This window comes from Agelaius phoeniceus, chromosome 10 (genome assembly GCF_051311805.1).
Source record: "Agelaius phoeniceus isolate bAgePho1 chromosome 10, bAgePho1.hap1, whole genome shotgun sequence".
NCBI lineage: Eukaryota > Metazoa > Chordata > Aves > Passeriformes > Icteridae > Agelaius > Agelaius phoeniceus.
In genome coordinates, this window is record NC_135274.1 from 24414597 (window position 1) to 24434373 (window position 19777).

Here is a 19777-nt window from a genome sequence, read left to right on the forward strand (position 1 = left end):
CACTGATTTGTGCTTTTCTCAGGAGCAGCAGACAGTGCTGATGCCTGGCTGGAGAAGCTCAGATCAGCTGGGTTGAGCTGACATCTCCTCCTGCCATGGGTGCTGGGTGATGCCTGGGGCAGCACTGACAGGGTTAATTCTCTACTCTCCTTCCCCTGCTGTTTCACAAAGTTATTCCATATTTTCATGTTAGCACAAAGGATTGTCAGGAATAATTTAATGTACTACCAGGGACATCTTCCTGTCATGGAATCGCTAAGGTTGGAAAAACCCTTCAAGAACCTCGAGTCCAATCAGTCCTGTTCCACATTATGTCACAGAAGAAGCTGGCTTTTACTGAGCATTAATCTGGTTATAGATAATAAACCCAGCCCAGTTCCATAATCTGACCCCTGGGCTGACCGACAGGGGCTTCACCCAAAAACATCTTTCCCAAGGTGCAAGCATTTCACTGGTCCAGCACCTGGGGGGCAGAAAGATCAGACCAATGAGCTCTCCAGGCCCAGGAGGTTTGAATAAAAGCAAGATCAGAACAATCAAAAATGCTGTTTGCTGGTGACCAGCGAGGTTTGTCAGGGTCCTGTCCCTGATGCTTGATTGCCGTGGGAACACGGGGTGACCCCAATGTGATGAAGAACAGTCCAAATACACAACAATTGTCCTGCAAGAAGAGCAGAGGGAGGCACAGGGCAGTGCCTGCAGAGCCTGGCCCCACAGCGAAAAGGTGGAAAAAGACAGAGGCAAGTAGAGCCCACCCTGCAGAAAAAAAGTGCAAAAATTACAGCCAAAGGGCTCTATAAAACAAAAGATTGAAAAAAATCAGAGGAGAGCCAACTCTGCAGCAAAACCTGCAAAAATTACAGTCAAAGGGCTGTATAAAACCAAAAAATGGGAGAAGCTGAAAATACAAGAAAAACCCCACAGAAGATATGGAGGGCTTTGTCTCTGTGCAAGACTACCCAGTTCTAAAAGAATGGAAACTGCTTGAGGAATGGGACAGAGATTATGATAAAAAAGCATTATTAGCGTTAATAACATGAGCTAAAAACCACTGAGAACACAGCCACGCCTCCAGTGGGCATGGCCCTGCCCCCTGCCAGCCTCAGTGGGACACAGCCACGCCTCCAGCAGGCATGGCCCCGCCCCATGCCAACCTCTGAGAGCACAGCCACGCCTCCAGCAGGCATGGCCCCGCCCCATGCCAACCTCTGAGAGCACAGCCACGCCTCCAGCAGGCATGGCCCCTCCCCATGCCAACCTCTGAGGACACAGCCACGCCTCCAGCGGGCATGGCCCCGCCCCATGCCAACCTCTGAGAACACAGCCACGCCTCCAGCGGGCATGGCCCCGCCCCATGCCAACCTCTGAGAACACAGCCACGCCTCCAGCGGGCATGGCCCCGCCCCATGCCAACCTCAGTGGGACACAGCCACGCCTCCAATGTGACCGTGTTCACAGGGGTCTTAGGATGAGGGAAGACACAAGGATCTGACTCCATGTTTCAGAAGGCTGATTTAATATTTTATGATATATATTATATTAAAACTATACTAAAAGAATAGAAGAAAGGATTTCATCAGAAGGCTGGCTAAGAATAGAAAAAGAAAGAATAACAAAGACTTGTGGCTCGGACAGAGAGTCCGTGACAGCTGGGCTGTGATTGGCCATTAAGTAGAAACAACCACATGAGGCCAATCCCAGATGCACCTGTTGCATTCCACAGCAGCAGATAACCATTGTTTACATTTTGTCCTGAGGCCTCTCAGCTTCTCAGGAGAAAAAAATCCTAAGGAAAGGATTTTCCTTAAAATGTGTCTGTGACACCTCCAGTGGGCGTGGCCTCTCCCCCAACGCTGCCTCCATTGGCAGGTGTGGGAATTACATCCTGCTGATGTCAATCCTGGAAGCAGGGCCCCTCCAACGCCTCGGCCCATCCTGTCACCGCCACTGCCCCTCAGAGCCTTGCAACATCTCCTGATATCAACAGTGAGTTTGCCAGAGCGTGGGGAAAGCCCCTGCAGGGTGTAAAAAGCATCCAAGAGTGTTATAGCATAGGAAAATTAGTAAAGAAGGCTGCCCAAAAAAAATGGCATTGGCCGCGTAGCAGAGCCACCTCTCGGCAGCAGGAGCAGGCCACCCTCTCACCCGAGGCTTCCTAAGTTTGGGCAGTCAAGAGGCAAACAGAAAAATTCTAACAGCTCCAGCCAAAGCAGTGCCAACAAAAGCAACGCCAAGTTCTGCGCCTCAAACATCAACAGAGCTTCACAGCCCCTACTGCTTCAGCTGTACAAAGGTTCTCATATTCCACGGACTCTAATAAACAAATTACATGTGCTAAGGGTAAAACTGTAGAAAGGGTGGCACACAAGGGTTATAAAAATACACAACTGTTTATTAAATATGCCCTAGAATTCATAGTACAATGTTTATTATTGTTGTTTGTAAAATCAAAATTAACAACTCTCTGATAGCTGATTCTGTTACAGTTACTAAGAAAGTATTATGTTTCTGTCTCAAGTACTGGCTACTGTGTATTAAAAATATCCTAGAATGCATGTTAGGAAGTTTATTCATAATCCTTCTATCATTATTACTTGCAATGCTACTAGATCAACCTAGAAAACTCAAAGAATTTACTTGTTCTAACATTCTAGATCTGTTAAGGCATACACATGCACTTTAATTTAGTAATGTCATAAGCAAATTCCAGTTGCAAAGTTTTTCAACTGAGAATTTGCCACCTGTCATCATTTTAAAAACTAAAGTCACCTATTGAAGTCAATAACAAATTTCTAACTAACAAAAGGAAGACAAGTATATTACTTGCACTGTTACCATAATAACTGAAAGATTAAAATGCCTATATTTCTTTAATTATTCGTAAGTTGTTCATGTTGAATTTTTTTTATTCCCAAGTGCCACACCTACACATTTTTTGAACATTTTCAGGGATGGTTCCATTGCCTTTCACCCTTTCAGTGAGGAAATCTTCCCTATTATCCAGTCAAACCTCTCCTAGGCCATTGGAGGCCATTCCCTCTGGTCCTGTCATTCTCACCTGAAAGACCAGCCCCACCTGGCTGTGCCCCCCTTTCAGGTACTTGGAGAGAGCAAAATGTTGACAAATGAATGTCAAACACCCACTCAGAAAACAATCCTGGTTTTTCTGCTGGGATAAAGGAAAATTCTCCTTTTTGCATGCTAAATTGAGGGATAATAGAGAGGGTCTGCACTGTGTTTGCCCCCAAAGTGAAAGCTGCTTTCAGTATACACAGATGGTGAATCATCCTTTACCCGGAGGAGTACAAATTCTGTCCTACAAATTCACTGTGTTCCCATATTTGTCCACCAAATTGTGTCCTCACTGCTGTAAATTTTGTATTAAATTATTTAGGTCAGCTTAAATTTGGAAAGCAACAAAACGAGCACCATTTTTTTGCCTCATTTACATGTCTGTGGTTGCTGTAACACAGTTTGCTTCCTAAATTAAAGTGATGCAAGCAGTCTGCCAAGGAAATGCACGGCAGTATTTTTTGGTTATATTTTTAAAAAGCTAGTTGTAACTCTCAGTCATTAACCCAAAAATAGGTGGACACGTGGAGACTAAAAATTCAGATTTCCTCCAGCATGCACTGGATCTATGGATACTCTGGTTTGAAGTTTCATCATTTTCCTGTGAATGAAGAGCATTTTGAGTCTTTGCTGAATGGTTTGAGCATATCAATATCTGTGATCCTGTGATTAAGGCCTGCCTAATGGCAGGTATTGTCAGGATCCAGAGGATCATATTAAAAGCCATTAATAGCTCCATGCTGTGCTCTGACATGATGCAATCCAGCAGCTGCCCCGTGGAGAAACACTCCAGGCATCGTGTCAAAGGGACACAATGCTAATAACTGGGTTAGGATGGGTTTATTTCATCCTGATGGTGCCAGAGCCCTTCCTGTGCCTTTGGACAGGCTCCTCCTCAGGGCCTGCCCTCATCCCACCTCTTGTTTTCACTGCTGCTGAGATTCCAGCTCCTGCCAAAAACTCCAGACCCCATTTCTGGCTGGCTCTGTCCCAGGCAAACACCTCCCAGTTCCTCAGTGCTTCCCATAAACATTTCCACGCAACTCTTGTCAGCTCCTGCTGCCTGACATTCCTCTGGGGATGCCCTGTGTGGGCTGACAAAAGTTGCTTTGTGGGTTTCCCTGGGTGGGTCCCACCTTTCTGCTCCCACCAGATGCCCCTTGTCATAAATGGGAATGTTTTTATCACTGAAGCTGCTCATAGCTTTGCATGGAGTGACCCAGCACAGCTTTCCAAGCAAGTTCTGGTGCTGTTGGTACTGCAGGCCTTCTACTTTCTTTTTATTTATTTATATTTTTTAAAATTTGTATTATTTTCTCCTACTCTGGAGAACCTCCGTGCTGATCCCAAAAAACTGAATCCCCATTTCTCATGCACCAGATGCTCAGCACAAACTAAATTCCCCCTGCCCAGGTACCCATCATGGGAACGCCTGTCTCAGCATTAGCTGGAAATCATTTGCATGGTGACACTCTGGGGTCACCTAAGCCCAGAGGGACAATGATTTGGGAAGCACAGAAAGAGCTGGATCCATTCACTTGCATTCCCTTTGGTCAAACATCTTGTTTCCTCTCTGTTCTGGTTTAATTATCCCAGCAACATTTGATAAATTTTACTCCTTGCCCATCTACTTTGGAATAGCTTCCAGGTTTCTCTGTAAAACATCCAGATTCAGGCCCTTTCCTATCTCATGCACCAATACCTAATTTTCATACAGATTTTTATTGATTGCTTTTCTTGGTGTTATTTTATTTTGCTGTTTTACAGCTGCTGTTAATATTTACTAGAGGAATTAATTTACACTCTGCGTGGAAGGACATCACTGCAGATATTTTGGCAACATGAATTGTGACTAAAATTTGGGGAGGGGGGTGTGGAATAAAAGGAGGAGGAGAGGAAAGGCAGCAAAGGAGGGTGAGCAAATTGCTTTTCCCTTTTCAATGGTTAAACCCTAACCACTGGTAAATGGCCTTTCAGTGGGGAGGGCAGCTCATTTGTGATACAGGTACAAATGGGCTCAATCAGAGAAACAACCCCACAGGCACTTCCAATTCTTTGTGTGACATTCAAACCCTCCAATGTTTTCAGCAGCTGATGATGGGATTTGCCCTTTTTTTTTTCCCTTTTGCGTGAACACTAAAATTAAAATCACTTGAACGCTTCCACCGAGCCAGTCCTCGCCATCGTGCTTTATTCCTCCAGGGGCTCTGGGAAATAGACTGAGAGTCTCTGCCAGCCTGAATGATGCTGTGATTCTGTTTTATGGAAGCTGAGGGAAGGCAGTCCATGTGAAACTCAGCAGCACCCACCCACCCACCCACCTGTGGGCTCCCTCCAGCGTGAGCGAGTTGTAGCTTTGGCAAAAACGAAGGCACAGGGGTTTGTGCCATGAGGTTCCATCCCTGCTTTCCAAATCCCTTTTCAGACAGAGCCCTCACTTCAGCCCTCACTGGGGTTGATTATTTTGCACATAGGAGTCACAGCTGTGCTGGTGGCTCCAACAAGAAGCACTGGCAGCTCCTGGGAGGGCTGGTCCTAAGTGGTTTTCCTTCCCCAGGGGGTGGCTGCCAGCTCAGGAGCCCAGGAATATTCTGCATAACATCTTTTGGTTATTGCCTGTAGTGACTTCTAGAAAATGCAGCCTCTGAATCCCAAGGGCTGGCTTCTGTTTGTTGTGGGGAATGGATGGAAATGATGCTTTTAGTCAAGATTACCACCAAAAGGTCCTTATTTTTGGTGATATATTGAGAGAAAAACTAGAAAACTGCAGCTATAACAGTGGGGTATTTAAAACGAACCAAAAAGGATGGTGATGTCCCTAACTTTTGGATGTCTGAATGCAATCCAGGATTTTCTTATGATCTTGGGCACATCTTTCAATTTCCCAGGCTCCTTGGTCTGACAGCTTAAACAGAAAGTCTTTCAGGACTCTCTTCATGTGTTTTGCACTGAACCTGCCTCCAGGCAAAAGGGAGAAAATGAGCAGAGAATCAGAACAATCCTGCAGCCACTAAAACTCCTCTCATCAGCCAAGGTCCGTGAGCTCTGCCAGGTTCTCCTGCACTGCACTGAAGTTTTCCCTTCCTGTTTTGACCTCTTGCAACTCCTGCTAAGGGAAAGTATGCTGCAGGACCATTTTTGGAGTTGAAATGCTCTGACATGATAGAGGGCGAGGGATTGGAAAAGTTGGTGGTTTAAGCTTGTACAGTTTCCATCGTGCAAATGAAAGTGGAAGGGAGGAAAGAGAAGTTTATGGGGTGCTTGAACCATCAGGGATCTGCATAGGGCAGGATGATCATGAGCAGAATATACTGTTATTAAAGATAATTCTAACTCTTCTATAATAAGGTATTTCCTAATAGTTCTACATGGATAAGCCTTGTGGAATCTATAAGGTTATCTATAAGATAAGCCTAAGGAATCAATTTGGCCTCAGTATTTCAATCTGTACCCTCAAAATCCATACTGAGCATCATATTTTGCACATCCCCTTACCTTTCACTTAATGTTATGTACTTAATATATAAACATACAGCAGCACCTGAGGGAGTCTGCTGTATTTTAGCAGGAGGCCACCTGTTCTGCCAGGGCTGTTTTTTCAAGCAGATGGCCCCATGATGGATTATCTGCTCCTCGCCCATCGCAGCGCCTTCCTGAACAATTTGCACTGATGTTTATAATGAGGTGTTCCTGCTTACACAACACTTGCACATCCACAGGACAAAGTGGCCTTCTGCTGAAAAGCCACCTAGCCTGAGAAGTTTGTTTCTGTGCTGGGGAAGAGCTTTCCCAAGCCTGTTCCCAATGGGATCTGGCAAGACCCTTTGGAAGAGGTTGGCGTGTGGTAACAAAATAAGCACAACCTCTCTCAGGCTCATCTGTTAAACCCAAAGTTATATTTCTTTCATGAAACAGAAAAACCAAAAAAAATAAAATCTGCTGGGAATTATGAAAAATGTAGGGAAAATGGCTCTGGAATTTTTTTTTGTAATGATGAGGAAAAATAAAGTGTGTGCTGATGTTGGCCAATGCATCACAGAATCATTTAGGCTGGAAAAGCCCTGTAAGATCAAGTCCAGTCACAAACCCAGCATTGCCAAGCCCACCACTAAGCCATCCCCACGTGCCACATAGACAAATCTTTGAAATCCCTCCATCCCCACGCTTTTCCTGCTGCTGGAGCAGTTTTGGGGAGGTGCAGCCCAGCTGCATGGGGGCTGCAGTGATGTCTCAAACCCCCTCTCCACAAACCTCAGACCTACAGCAGGGCATCTGGGGCTTTATCTCATGACAAACACCCAATTATCCCCACTAAAATCCGTGGTTGTGACACATTCAGGAGCTGTGACCCTTTAATGGGATCGCAGGCTGGGACACGCTGAATTTGTTCCCTCTGGAACTTCCCACCCGCAGGTCCCAGCAGGTCCTGATGCCAGGATCAATTTTTTCATTCCTATTTTCACTGTGCTGGATGAAATTGGAATCTGAAAACTGCAGTGGCTTGGGCTGAACCTTTGAACATCCTTATGGCATTTCCATCAGAGACGTCATCTCTCTTGTGGGTGCAGAAACTCAGAGGCAGAGGATCATGTTAGACAAAGCCTAAAATAGTGAGAATTGGGAGGACTGGGAAGAATTTCCACTTTTTAGATACAAATTCTACTTAAGAGATTCAAATGAGCTCATTGATCCACCAAACCTCTTAGTTATTCACAGAGTTTTGGTATGGGAGAGCATAAAATGGTGAATTTCAAGCTGCTGTTGTTAGGTGATTATGGGAATTCAAATATCTTTACTTTAAAAAATTAGAGCTTTACTATCTATAGGAAAGAAACAGGAAACAGAAAGAGAAAAAAATTAATTAATTGTCTGCAGAAATCTGTGGAACCTAAGTTATAATTTAATTAGTTTTTTTCTTGCTAGCTAAACACCAGGTTGCAATAATGGCATGCAAGTCGTGTTGAGTACACATTCATCATTTTTTATTTTCTTCATGGAATCTGATCCCTAAAAGATAAAATACGGAATTATGTAATACCTCAAGGAACTAAGAATATGTGAACATCAATAATAATAATAATAATAATAATAATAATAATAATAATAATAATAATAATAATAATAATGTCTTTATATTTTCATTGGCTGTTTTTTCTCAGTGGGTCTGATTTCTCCAAGATATTTATACAAGGTACAGACCATAATTGTGCTAATAAAGAGGAAATTATACTGATCTATAATTAGAGTAATAAGGAGAAAGGTACAGCAGATCATAATTGAACCAATAAGGGGAAAGTACAATCATGTTTAATGGCTTGCATGAGTGTTAGTGTATTCTGTATACTTAATAAATTGGTACCCATTTTCATGGTGTGTATCTGAAACACTTTTCCTGATATTATCAAATCACCTTTCAAGTCTATTGTTGGGCACTTCTGCTGGCCCTGTAATCCCTCTGGGGTGAGGAATAAGTAGAATAATAGAATTTCAGATGGGTTTGACCATCAGCTTCAATCATCTGTAGCAGCACTTCATCCCTGTCCAGGTTTAAATCCACAGATACACAGGTGTGCAGTCTCCTGACAAGGGTGAGATTTGGAAAAAGAAACACAGAAAAGGTTGAGAGGTGTAACCCCACGGGGTCACTGTGTTTGGGCATGAAAAGATGCTCTGCAAGCAGGACGTGCTCGAAGGACAAGGCAATGATTTATTTCCTGATATTCACAGTAGAATAACGCGGCTGCAAGCCCCAGAGCTGAGCATCAGTAATTCCTTACTGCTGCTGCTGCTGAGCTCCCACCTTCTCTGGGCTTTTTTTTTTTTCAACCTGAAAATTTCACAGCTCGCAGCTTTGATGTGTTTCCCTGCAAGTCCTTGAGCTGCTAACTGTCCCCTTCTCAGCAATCTTCCCCCTGTCTGCAGTTTGACCTCTTGGAGCTCGTAGAGCTGGAGTTTGCTTGTTTCCCTCGCAGCTTTTTCTCACGGCGGGGTGGTTTGCTCAGAGCTTCGAGCCAAGGTCGCGCAGATGCTCGGCGTGGAAATCCTGCCAGGGATCAGAGACAGAGCTGAGCCCTCCCAGGGGAGTTCACCACGGCTCAGCTTTAAAGCAGCCTCCCCACGTCTTCACAGAAATGACATCAAATAGAGTTTGGATATAATTGTCTTGTTGATTTCCCTCTCAGCCATTAAAAACATAAGGATGTTTCCTACATTTACTTTTACTTTCCTCAGACATGCCCACTCTTGGTGTGTGACATCCTTTACTCTGAGGTGACACCTGCAAAGATTTTCAGCCCAGTTACCCAGGCAGGAGCCCAGGTGCTGTTTCTGAGCTGTGGATGGCTTAGAAGGGCAGGACCAAACCAGGTGAATGGGATCTTCATGTGCAAGGTCAGAGAACACCTTGGGAGAGAGGCTCATGTTTTGCACCAGAATCATCTGAGACATGCATTTCTCCAAATATTTTTCTCTCTCAAAGATTTCTCAGCTCTGCTAAGTCCTGAAGATCAATGGAAAGAGAGAATTTACAAGAGCACAGAGTGACAGGACAAGGTGGGATGGCTTTAAACAGAGACAGAGGAGGTTTAGGTGGGATATTGGGAATTAGGAATTGTTCCCTGTGAGGGTGGGCAGGCCCTGGCACAGGTGCCCAGAGCAGCTGGGGCTGCCCCTGGATCCCTGGCAGTGCCCAAGGCCAGGTTGGACACTGGGGCTGGGAGCACCTGGGACAGTGAGAGGTGTCCCTGCCATGGCAGGGGTGGAACTGGGTGGGCTTTGGGGTCTCTTCCAACCCAAACCACCCTGTGATTCCATGATTCTGTGATAATATGGAATGTGTGTGAGTTAGGATTTTAATAATACTTAGGTAAAATCCTGAGGGGCAATAATGGTGAACTAAATAATAAAAAAATGCTATATTTTTATAGTACTATATACTATAGTGAACTAAATAATAAAAAATACTATATTTTTATGTATTTCCATATATATCCATATATGATACCTATTGTCCTCTAAGCTTCTTAAACTAACAAATATCAGTTTTCCCCAGAGCTGAACTTGGCTTTCATTTCTTCAGACACTTGGACATTTCCTTGATCAAAGTCCCCGTGTCAATGTGACAATGATTTCACATGAAAGAACAAAAGGACACTTTCATATTTTGTGGAGATTTAAAAAAATTGGCATTACCTTATAAAACCTCATTAGATAGAAGGATAGACCTGTTTTAAAGAAAAAGGCAAAACCCATAAAAGTAAGAGTATAAATACATATATGTCTGTAGGTGTACAGCATATATTTTTATAAATATAAATTTATAGTATTTCCCTCACTGGCTTGCACCTCCTTTTCTTCCACTCTCCCATAGGATCACTGAGAAAATGATGACTCTCCACACAATTACTGAGGGCATTAAATGTGTTCAGTCTCTAATTTTTGCACAGGTATTTTTAGCAAGCTAAGTAATAACTAAAAGAAGTGTTTCCTCTCACCGCACACAGTTATAAAACTTTAATTTATATGTTAATTTTTTTAATTAAAGAGGGAAAAAATGTAGAATTTGGCTTAGTTTTCTTTAAAAGTACAGCATAAGAGCTGAACATTAGGCTGAAGGACTGCAGTGGAGAGGTCTGACATTTACCTGGAGACATCCAGGTAACCCCAAGGCTGAACTTGGAGTTTCCTGGTGCCTTGGAAACAGCCTGAGACAGTGGATTCACTCATCCCAGGGTCACCTTGTCAGAAAACTCCACATTTTGCATTTAGTAAAGCAGTGCCTCGGAGCAGGAGGCTGCTCCTGGTGCCCTGGGCTCTCTGAAGAGGAGCAGGGAGGGGAAGGCGCAGCCCTGACAGCAAATGAAGGAAAAAATGGACAAGGTTTGAAAACAGATGAAGCCAGAAGCAGCATTTAGTGTTTGAGTCTCCTGCTGCTTCTCTGCTGCTCAAGGCAAAGAGGTTGACAGCACAAGCATGGTCATAAGAATCTGAAATTTGCTTTACAGTGGCCTCTAACAAGATTTAGGGGTTATGATTCATCCCTCTGATGTCAGAGAAATGAGGGAAGTGTGTGTCACCTGGAGACATCCCCAAATGGGCTGAGGAGGCAGCAGAGAAAGGCAGCAAATGCTGAAACATTGAGAACTGCCTCAGTCTGAGTAGCACCATTCAGTGTTTCCTGCACTTGAAAGGTTTTGATCGGCAAGAGTTGTCACCAGAAATAATTCTGAATGAATTTTATTATTAAAAAAATGTATTATTTAAAATTTCATTATCAAGAATTTATTATTAAATATTTATGTAGTTATTATTCATATAGGTTCATTATAATGGTAATAATGTTATTATTACATTACATTACATTATATATATTATATTATATTATATTTATTATATATATATATTATATTATATTATATTATATTATATTATATTATATTATATTATATTATATTATATTATATTATATTATATTTATTATATTTATTATATTATATTATATTATATTTATTATATTATATTATATTATATTTATTATATTATATTTATTATATTATATTATATTTTTTTATTATTAAGTATTTCTATTACACTGCTGAGTTAACAATCTTGGTTCCAAGAATTCTGAAATCCCACTGTATTGTACAGTTCTGTGCTGAAAGTTTAGGGATTTTTCACAGAATTATGGAATCCTCAAAAGGCCTGGGTGGAAGGGATCCTAAAAATCAGCCAGTCCCAACCCCTGCCATGGTAGTTTAGGTTTAGAGTGGGACATATTCTCTCCAGTGAACATATCCATGCAAAATACCTGTGGAAGGTCTGATCCCAAAGGACATGGTAAAATTACCAGGAGAAATGAAATAACCCTGCTTTCTTGAACTTTCCTATGTTAAAACACTAATTCCCATGCTGGCTCTAAAAACCCCACTTGTAATCTCCATATTAAGGTCTATAAACTTAATTCTTAACTTTTTATTTCTGCTTTATTCCTGTTCTGTGCGTTGCCAAATATTGCTTTTGTGTAATTGAAACAGAGCTGTAGTTTGATTATTAAACAGGGAAGGTAATTGTGTTCGGCTCTAAAGGGGGAAGCAAATGTGGACAGCAGGAAAAAAAGCTTAAATTGTGGAAAAATGGCTTTTTTTTTTCTTTTTCTTCAGAGCAGAGCTAGAGAGCAGATGCAGCTGGGGGACAGCAGTCCCAGCTCCAAGGGGTGACTCTGTGGTTCCGTGGGGTGGCTCAGGGAAGAGGGTTTGACAAGAAAGTTTGTAAGGGTGGTGGATGGAATTTTTTTTTCTTTTCCCCACCCCTCTGTTTTGATCTGTACCCTGCAGAATTGTGGCACTTTAATGCTGCGCTGTGGGACACGTCCCCCATCCGTGGTTCTGCCTGGCTTTGCACCTGCAGCCTGGAATTCTGGTAGGAGCAACGCTCAGGAGCCTCAGGAAAAAGGAGGATATCAGGTGTGCTCAGCACCACGGGTGATTTCCTGTTTGAGGCTTAAGGAAAGAGAGCGAGCAGCATGTGACATCACACGGGTCCCATTTTTAACCCTAACTCAGAAGGGGACAATGCAGCTCTGTGCCACAGCCTGGATGGGCAGGAGTCAAGTGATGCAGCTGGTGCTTGACATGTCCAGGCAGGGCACATTCCTGTTTTATCTGCCACAGCTGTTAAAACCAATAATAAATACTTATTTACAAAGAAAATCTGACATTTCAGTACAGCAAAAAAAAAAAAAATTACAGGTGAGAGTGCTCTAAGCAGGATGAAAGAGAGGCTTGAATTATTATGTTTACATTTCTATTTATTTCTATAAAACAGATGCCCCGTGCACAGAACAAATCCCTGTGTTTCCTCAGGCTCATGCCTGGTTTTGCCCAGCCTGGGGTTGTCCCTGGAGCATTTCCAGGGCAGCTCTGGGAGCAGATGTGGGATGGGAGGCAGATCAAGTGGCTGCTGCCAACTCTCGCGAGCTCCATGTCAGAAAGAGTTGATTATAATGTCAGCACCGGCCAATTTACGGGCTTAAAGCAGCAGCTGCACCGCTGCATTTCCCCCAGGGATCCCAAGATCCCCACTCTTAAAAACTTTGTAGTTTCTTGTAATAGAAGCAGGGTAAGTGATTCTCTCTTTGCACGTCTCTGCCTGCCAGGATAATTTGCGGTTCAGCTTGATTTGCGCGGGGATTGGGATCGCGGGGAACGCTCTGCTCTGCCCATTTGTTGCTCTCCAGGGGAAGCTGCCTCTGCTCTGCAAGTGGAACAGCGTGTGTAGCAGACCTTGGCATTATTCAAGGGATCCTGGGCTAAGTAAATTAAGCTGAGCTAGAAATCACTTATTAATTCAACCATCTTTCCTATTTAAATAGTGATTATGTAGTCCGGTGTATAGATTTTTTGGCTGGGTAAAGATTTGCAAGGGGGAGGAAAGAGGCTTTGAGATAAATAGTGTTCCCTCGCTGAATAAGAATGCAGAAGTAGAGTCTGTTTAACTTTTGCTGGGGGAAACTACTACAGCAGCAGGTTTTTACAATGTGCAAATACACTGCTTGCTATAGCTCTGCTGGGTTGGTGTTGATGAGCTGAAGCAATCTTCTGACCCTTTTACTCTCATTGTAATAATCAAGTAATGTTTGTTTTGCTCGGTTTGCTTTACGTTGCTGAGCTTGGTTTAAAGCAGCATTAAAATCCTTATTAAATGTGATATTTGCCAGGCATTCAAGGTGTAATAATAATCCTCTGTCGCTTGCTACTTTTGTTAATATTGACAGAGTGACCTGGGAGTAGATGAGTTCTCTCATTCAGTAGTACAAAACTTCTGTGTTTTTCAAGCTTGATCCAACTTGTTCTTTGAAATGCCAGAGCTAATTTGAAAGGAACAGAACTAAAATTTTTTGGGTTTTTTTCTCACTACTCTTATGATCTAAAACTATTGCCTCTATATTTTGCAATGCTACATTGTTTATCCCATCTCTTTTTAATTAACAGGAAAGTGCAGGAGGAGAATTAATTTTAATTACTATTTAGGTGGATTAATCTTGAGGAACTTTAAAGTCTCTTGTTTTTCTTAGCATCATTTTCTCTTCATAATGACAATATTTTAAATACCTTATTATTTCCAGCTTGTGGTTTTGTCATGATCAAATTCACTGAAGTAACAGTGCCACAACAGACTTAGATAAATAGCTTCCCCCATCTCATAGTGTTACTGGATGCTCCAAAACCCAACTGGATCCCTCATCCATCTTTATTCTTCTCCCAGCTCTGGTGGCTTTTCAGGATCTTGGGTTTGGTTTTGCAGAGGGGCTGAGAGAAGCTCTGGGACGCTCAACATTAATGATTTTTTAAGCACAGATTTACAAAGCAAACCAAATCATTCTTCTCACCCCTCCTTCCATGGCCTCTCTTAAATCTTCTTGAGAGAGTTTTAAAATGAAACGTGCTCTGTTAAAAAAAATAATCCCAAGTCTGTGTTGGTTTAGCAGGCTGGAAATATTCAGCAAACCGGGTAGGTGATGCCAAATTTTCTCAGAGACAGTGGGATTTAGGGTTAAGTGTTCTAGCAAACCGGGGTAAATACAGGCTCTTTTTTTTGTCTCAGTTCAGGTTTGGGGTGGATATCAGACAAGGTCCTTCCCCCAGAGGGTGCTGGGCACTGCCCAGGCTCCCCAGGGAAGGGCACAGACCCAAGGCTGCCAGAGCTCCAGGAGTTTTTGGACAACATTCCCAGGATGCCCAGAGTGGAATTGTTGGGGTGTCTGTGCAGGGCCAGGGGCTGCACTGGAGGATCCCTGTGGGGCCTTTCAGACTCAGGATATTCCCTGATCCCATGCCTGGCACAGAGAGAGGGGAGCCAGAAGCCAGTGATGTGTGACTGAGCCTCCTGCCAGTGCCAGGCTGAGTTGGGCTGACCCAGACTCCTTGGGAGCTGCTGGACCCTGTGAGCTGACAAATCACATCTCTAATATTTAACCAAAAATGGGACAATTACAGGTTTCTGTCAGTCAAGCTGAATCTTGGTGGAGTGTAAGACCAACTCTGGAGTCTATCGCCCTGATTTGCCACCTCATCTATTTTACTTTAACAAAACAACCATAAATGTTTATCTTTTCTAAAACTTGTCTATTTTCTGTCTGTTTAGATGAATGCTAAAAATACTGTCCCTGAAGATTCCTCCCTGCTCCTTTGATGCTGTCTCAAAATCGGGAGCCCCTTTGCACAAAATCTTCCCTTCCACCCCTCTGCTGCATTTTCCTTCCAAGAACAGGCAAACAAGCAGGAGGAGCTCAAATTAGGCCACAGCTGTATTTTCCAGAGAAATTATCCTCATTCCTTTTAAGGACACGAGTGCTCCTCATTAACAAAGAATGGCCTGTTTAAAGGGACAGGACAAAGCATGCCATGTGTGACAGTGAAACAGGCAAAAAAAAAAAAAATAGAAGGGAGCTTTGTTGAGAATTTTCAGATATGTAAACCACAGAAATGGATTTATGCAAATGGGCTTTTTGTGAATTTACAGTTTCAAGGATGGAAGGATGGTGCTGAGGTTTTATTTGAAAAGGTTGGGGTAAAAAAGATTATTAGGGTGCTTAAATGTGATACATAATCAACATTTATATACTTAGCTTTAAGATAATACTGATTATCACTTAGAAAAGTCCTCAGGAAGGAAAGAGCAGACCTTACCCAAATTATTAGGCACTATCTTCATATATTGAAAAATCCTTGATGCTTTAGCATTTTAATATTAATTCTAAATAGCAGAAGTATGACTGCTTCATATGATTCTGCTGGTTGCAAACTTGGTTAAGATGCTCTAGAAAAACAAGATCTTAGAAGAAATTATTCATGTAGGTTTTGGTTGGTGGGTAAATCATTTGCAGTGGTCAGAGCCTGCTTGTATGATTTCATCTCTCCTGGTTTGTTTTCCTCAGTTCTACACTTTTTAGCAAGGGAATTTTTCTGAAGTACTGACCAAATACTAAATACAATCTTTGCAACACAAATAACCAACAAGAACTTACAGTTAAAAACTTCTGTGCTTTGTGCTCACTTTCAGTGCCCCTGAGGTGACCTGCACCCTTATTTAACAGACCATTTTGGTACTAATACATTGCAACACTAATTCTGAATTTATTTTTCATCCTGTGTTCCAGGCATCATGATTTGGACAAATGGTTTAGGTCCCTTCACCGGGTTTCTGATGGGGTTTCTCCTCCTGTCCGTGTTCACCACGAAGGTGGTGCCTGAAGAGAACATCGTTGCGACCAAGAAGGGCAAAGTCAGAGGGACCAGCCTGCAGGTGCTGGGGGGGACAGTCACAGCCTTCCTGGGAATCCCTTATGGGCAGCCCCCCATTGGGAGGCTGAGATTCCAAAAGCCAGAACCTCGGGAGAAATGGGCAGATGTTTGGGACGCCACCAAACACGCAAACTCCTGCTACCAGCCCATAGACACAACTTACCCGGGCTTTGCTGGCTCGGAGATGTGGAACCCAAAAACCAACCTAAGTGAGGACTGTTTATACCTGAATGTGTGGGTTCCTTCTCCCAAGCCCAAGAATGCCACTGTCATGGTGTGGATTTATGGTGGTGGCTTCGAGTCCGGCTCCACTTCCCTGCCTGTCTACGATGGGAAGTTTCTGGCCAGGGTGGAAAGAGTGGTGGTGGTTTCCATGAACTACAGGACTGGTGCCCTGGGATTTCTGTCCTTGCCAGGAAACGAGAAAGCTCCTGGAAATGCAGGTTTATTTGATCAAAGGTTGGCACTTCAGTGGGTCCAGGAGAACATAGCAGCCTTTGGAGGCAATCCCAAAAGCGTGACTCTGTTTGGAGAGAGCGCTGGCTCGGCCTCTGTCACCTATCACCTCCTTTCTCCTGAAAGCCATCCTTTATTCACCAGGGCCATCCTGCAGAGTGGGTCTGCAAATGCCCCCTGGGCTGCAATTACATCTTCTGAGGCCAGGAACAGAGCAGTGGCTTTGGCCAAACAGCTCCAGTGTCCCACCAGCAACGAGTCAGAGCTCATTTTCTGCCTCCAAGACAAGGATCCAAAGGAAATAGTGGAAAATGAAATTTTTGCCGTTCCAGACGGTTCTTTTTTACAAATACAATTCTGCCCAAGCGTGGATGGTGATTTCCTGGTGGACATGCCAGAAGTATTGATGGAGAAGGGTCTTTTCAAAGACACCCAGATCCTGGTGGGTGTTAATAAGGATGAAGGTTCCTTTTTTCTGGCATACGGAGTGCCTGGCCTGGACAAGGACAGCGACGGCTTGATCAATAAAACCCAGTTTGAGGCAGCTTTAACTCTGGCCTTCCCAAGAGCGAGCAAACTGGCCATAGAGTCCATCATCTTCCACTACACAGACTGGGAAAACCTGGGAAAGCCGGAGCACTACCGGGATGCCATCGATGACGTCATCGGGGACTACATCATCATCTGTCCCGTGGTGGAGTTCAGCACCAGCTTCGCCCAGCTGGGCCACCACGTGTTCTTTTATTTCTTTGAGCATCGCTCCTCCAAGCTGCCCTGGCCAGAGTGGATGGGGGTCCTGCATGGCTACGAGATCGAGTTTGTGTTCGGGCTGCCCCTGGAGAGGAGGGTCAACTACACCAAGGCTGAGGAGCTCCTGAGCCGCTCCATGATGAGATACTGGGCGACTTTTGCCAAAACTGGGTGAGTTTACTCTGGAAGTTTGTTCGGTTGGATGTTGTTTCAGCAGGGGGAAAAACTTGGGCAACTTTTGCCAAAATTGGGTGAGTTAACTCTGGAAGTTTGGTCAGTTGGATGTTGTTTCAGCAGGGGGAAATCTCAGGCAACTTTTGCCAAAATTGGGTGAGTTTACTATGGAAGTTTGTTCGGTTGGATGTTATTTCAGCAGGGGAAAATCCCAGGCAACTTTTGCCAAAACTGGGTGAGTTAACTCTGGAAGTTTGGTTGATTGGTTGTTTATTTGGTTGGTTGGTTGGTTAGATGTTGTTTCAGCAGGGGGAAATCTCAGGCAACTTTTGCCAAAACTGGGTGAGTTTACTCTGGAAATTTGGTCGGTTGTTTGGTTGGTTGGTTGGATGTTGTTTCAGCAGTGGCAAAAGCTTGGCTGTTTCAGTGCTGCTTTGGAGCCTGGCTGGAATGATAGAAGCAGATTAATTGTTCAGTTATCCAGAATTCTTATTTTAGTTCTGACAAAAGCACTAAGGTTTCAATAAAATAAACTGTTGATGTGTTGCTCCCTGTATTGGGCAAGCTTAAGGGATCAATGTTTATCCACCCATAAAAGCAAATACAAAACATTTCTTTGCCAGGGCCGCGGTTGTTACAAAGGCAGGTAATGGTTTCAAGGGTTAGAAACAAAATATTTCAAACACTAGAAAAGACTTCCAGCAGTAGAAGTAGGAGGAAAAAAGCCCAATTTCCTTGAGGATGTAATTTGCTCAGAACATTCAGGTGTACAACAGGGAGGTGTGTTATGTTCACTCGATGAAGACATTGGGATTTCAGAAAGCCTCTCCTCCCTGTGTGTTGAGTGCAAGCCCAGGACAAAATCTCCAGTTCCAGTCCACTCATCTTGAAGTGAAATTTGGCCCAGCCTGCACAAGGAGCAAATAGGAATATTTCATTTGGGTGTTGGAATGGATTAAATCCAACCCCTCTCCTGCTGGGCAGCCCTTGCTCCTCTCAGCAGGGCTGGGGGCTCTCAATGAGATGCTCAGGTTGAAATGAAAACGTTTCAGAGCAGTAACAAAAACAGCCCCCACCATAATAATCATGTAGGATTAGTCCCAAGCCTGGTGGGAAGGGAAGATTTCTTTTTACAGAAGTTTGGTTTGTGCTCTCTCCTGAGAAAATTATACATACAAAAATCTGTTCCTTGGAGAACACACAACCAAACAGTCAATTCACACTCTAAAAAGCATTTCTTTAACTTTAATGTTAAAATCCTGCATTAATTCTGTTTCTAAGGTGGACCCTGTGTTTGATTTGTCAAGGATATTTAGATTTGTAAAGGGAACTGAACATTGGAACAGGATCTAATTAATTTTTTTAATAGATTAGAAACCAGAGGGGACCACTGTGCTCATTTAGTCCACCCAACCTTGTACATAACACAAAACACAGGTAGGACTGAAATGTTCCCACTGATTAAAAATGTTTCCACTGATTAAAAATCCAGAACAAACACTGTTAGGTTGTTTTAAACCTTAATTCCACTTGAAGCATTACATTATAAAAGTTAGTGTTTCCAGAGTGAATTTGCCTACTCTAACTCTGCATTTTCCAAGTTTCACATTTTGTTTCACAATTTTTAAGATTCATTTTATGATTTTTGTTCCATATAGAGGTTGGTTATTAAGGATCTATTAAAATAATCCTTATTCCTTTTTTAAAAAATTGTTTGTTAAACAAACAGGCTCTACCCTTGAGACTTGCACTAATGCGCTTTTTCTCAAATAATCACTCTCCACATTTAAACCTGTGATTCATCCACACCTTGTTGGAACTCTCCCTGCCAGAATTAAACACTGTCATCCCCACAGAGTTGTAATTCCAGGTGTCACCTCTCCCTCCCAGTTCAGCCTGACATTCCCTGCTTATCCATCCAAGGCAAGAGCTGTTTGTGCTTCGTGGTGTTATCTTGGGGCTGCCATTTGTCAAAGGCTCCACCATCCATCCCAATTCCACGTTCCCCCCCATGCCTGGGCTCC

The 19777-nt window shown here is 43.2% G+C and overlaps 1 protein-coding gene across 3 annotated transcripts in view; it reads left to right on the forward strand.

Annotated features, from left to right (window-relative positions):
• Positions 1-13010: 13010 nt before the first annotated feature.
• Positions 13011-19777, forward strand: part of BCHE (butyrylcholinesterase) — a 28084-nt gene continuing 21317 nt past the window's right edge. Inside the window, exons 1-2 of one of the 3 annotated variants that reach the window (XM_077184197.1) lie at positions 13011-13188; positions 16229-17750. In XM_077184197.1, the coding sequence (XP_077040312.1) occupies positions 16234-17750 (1517 nt within the window). In that variant the 5' untranslated portion in view covers positions 13011-13188; positions 16229-16233. Of the gene's footprint in view, positions 13189-13216; positions 13383-16228; positions 17751-19777 lie in introns of those variants that run through there. The other 2 variants (XM_077184198.1, XM_054639329.2) reach the window with 2 other exon arrangements.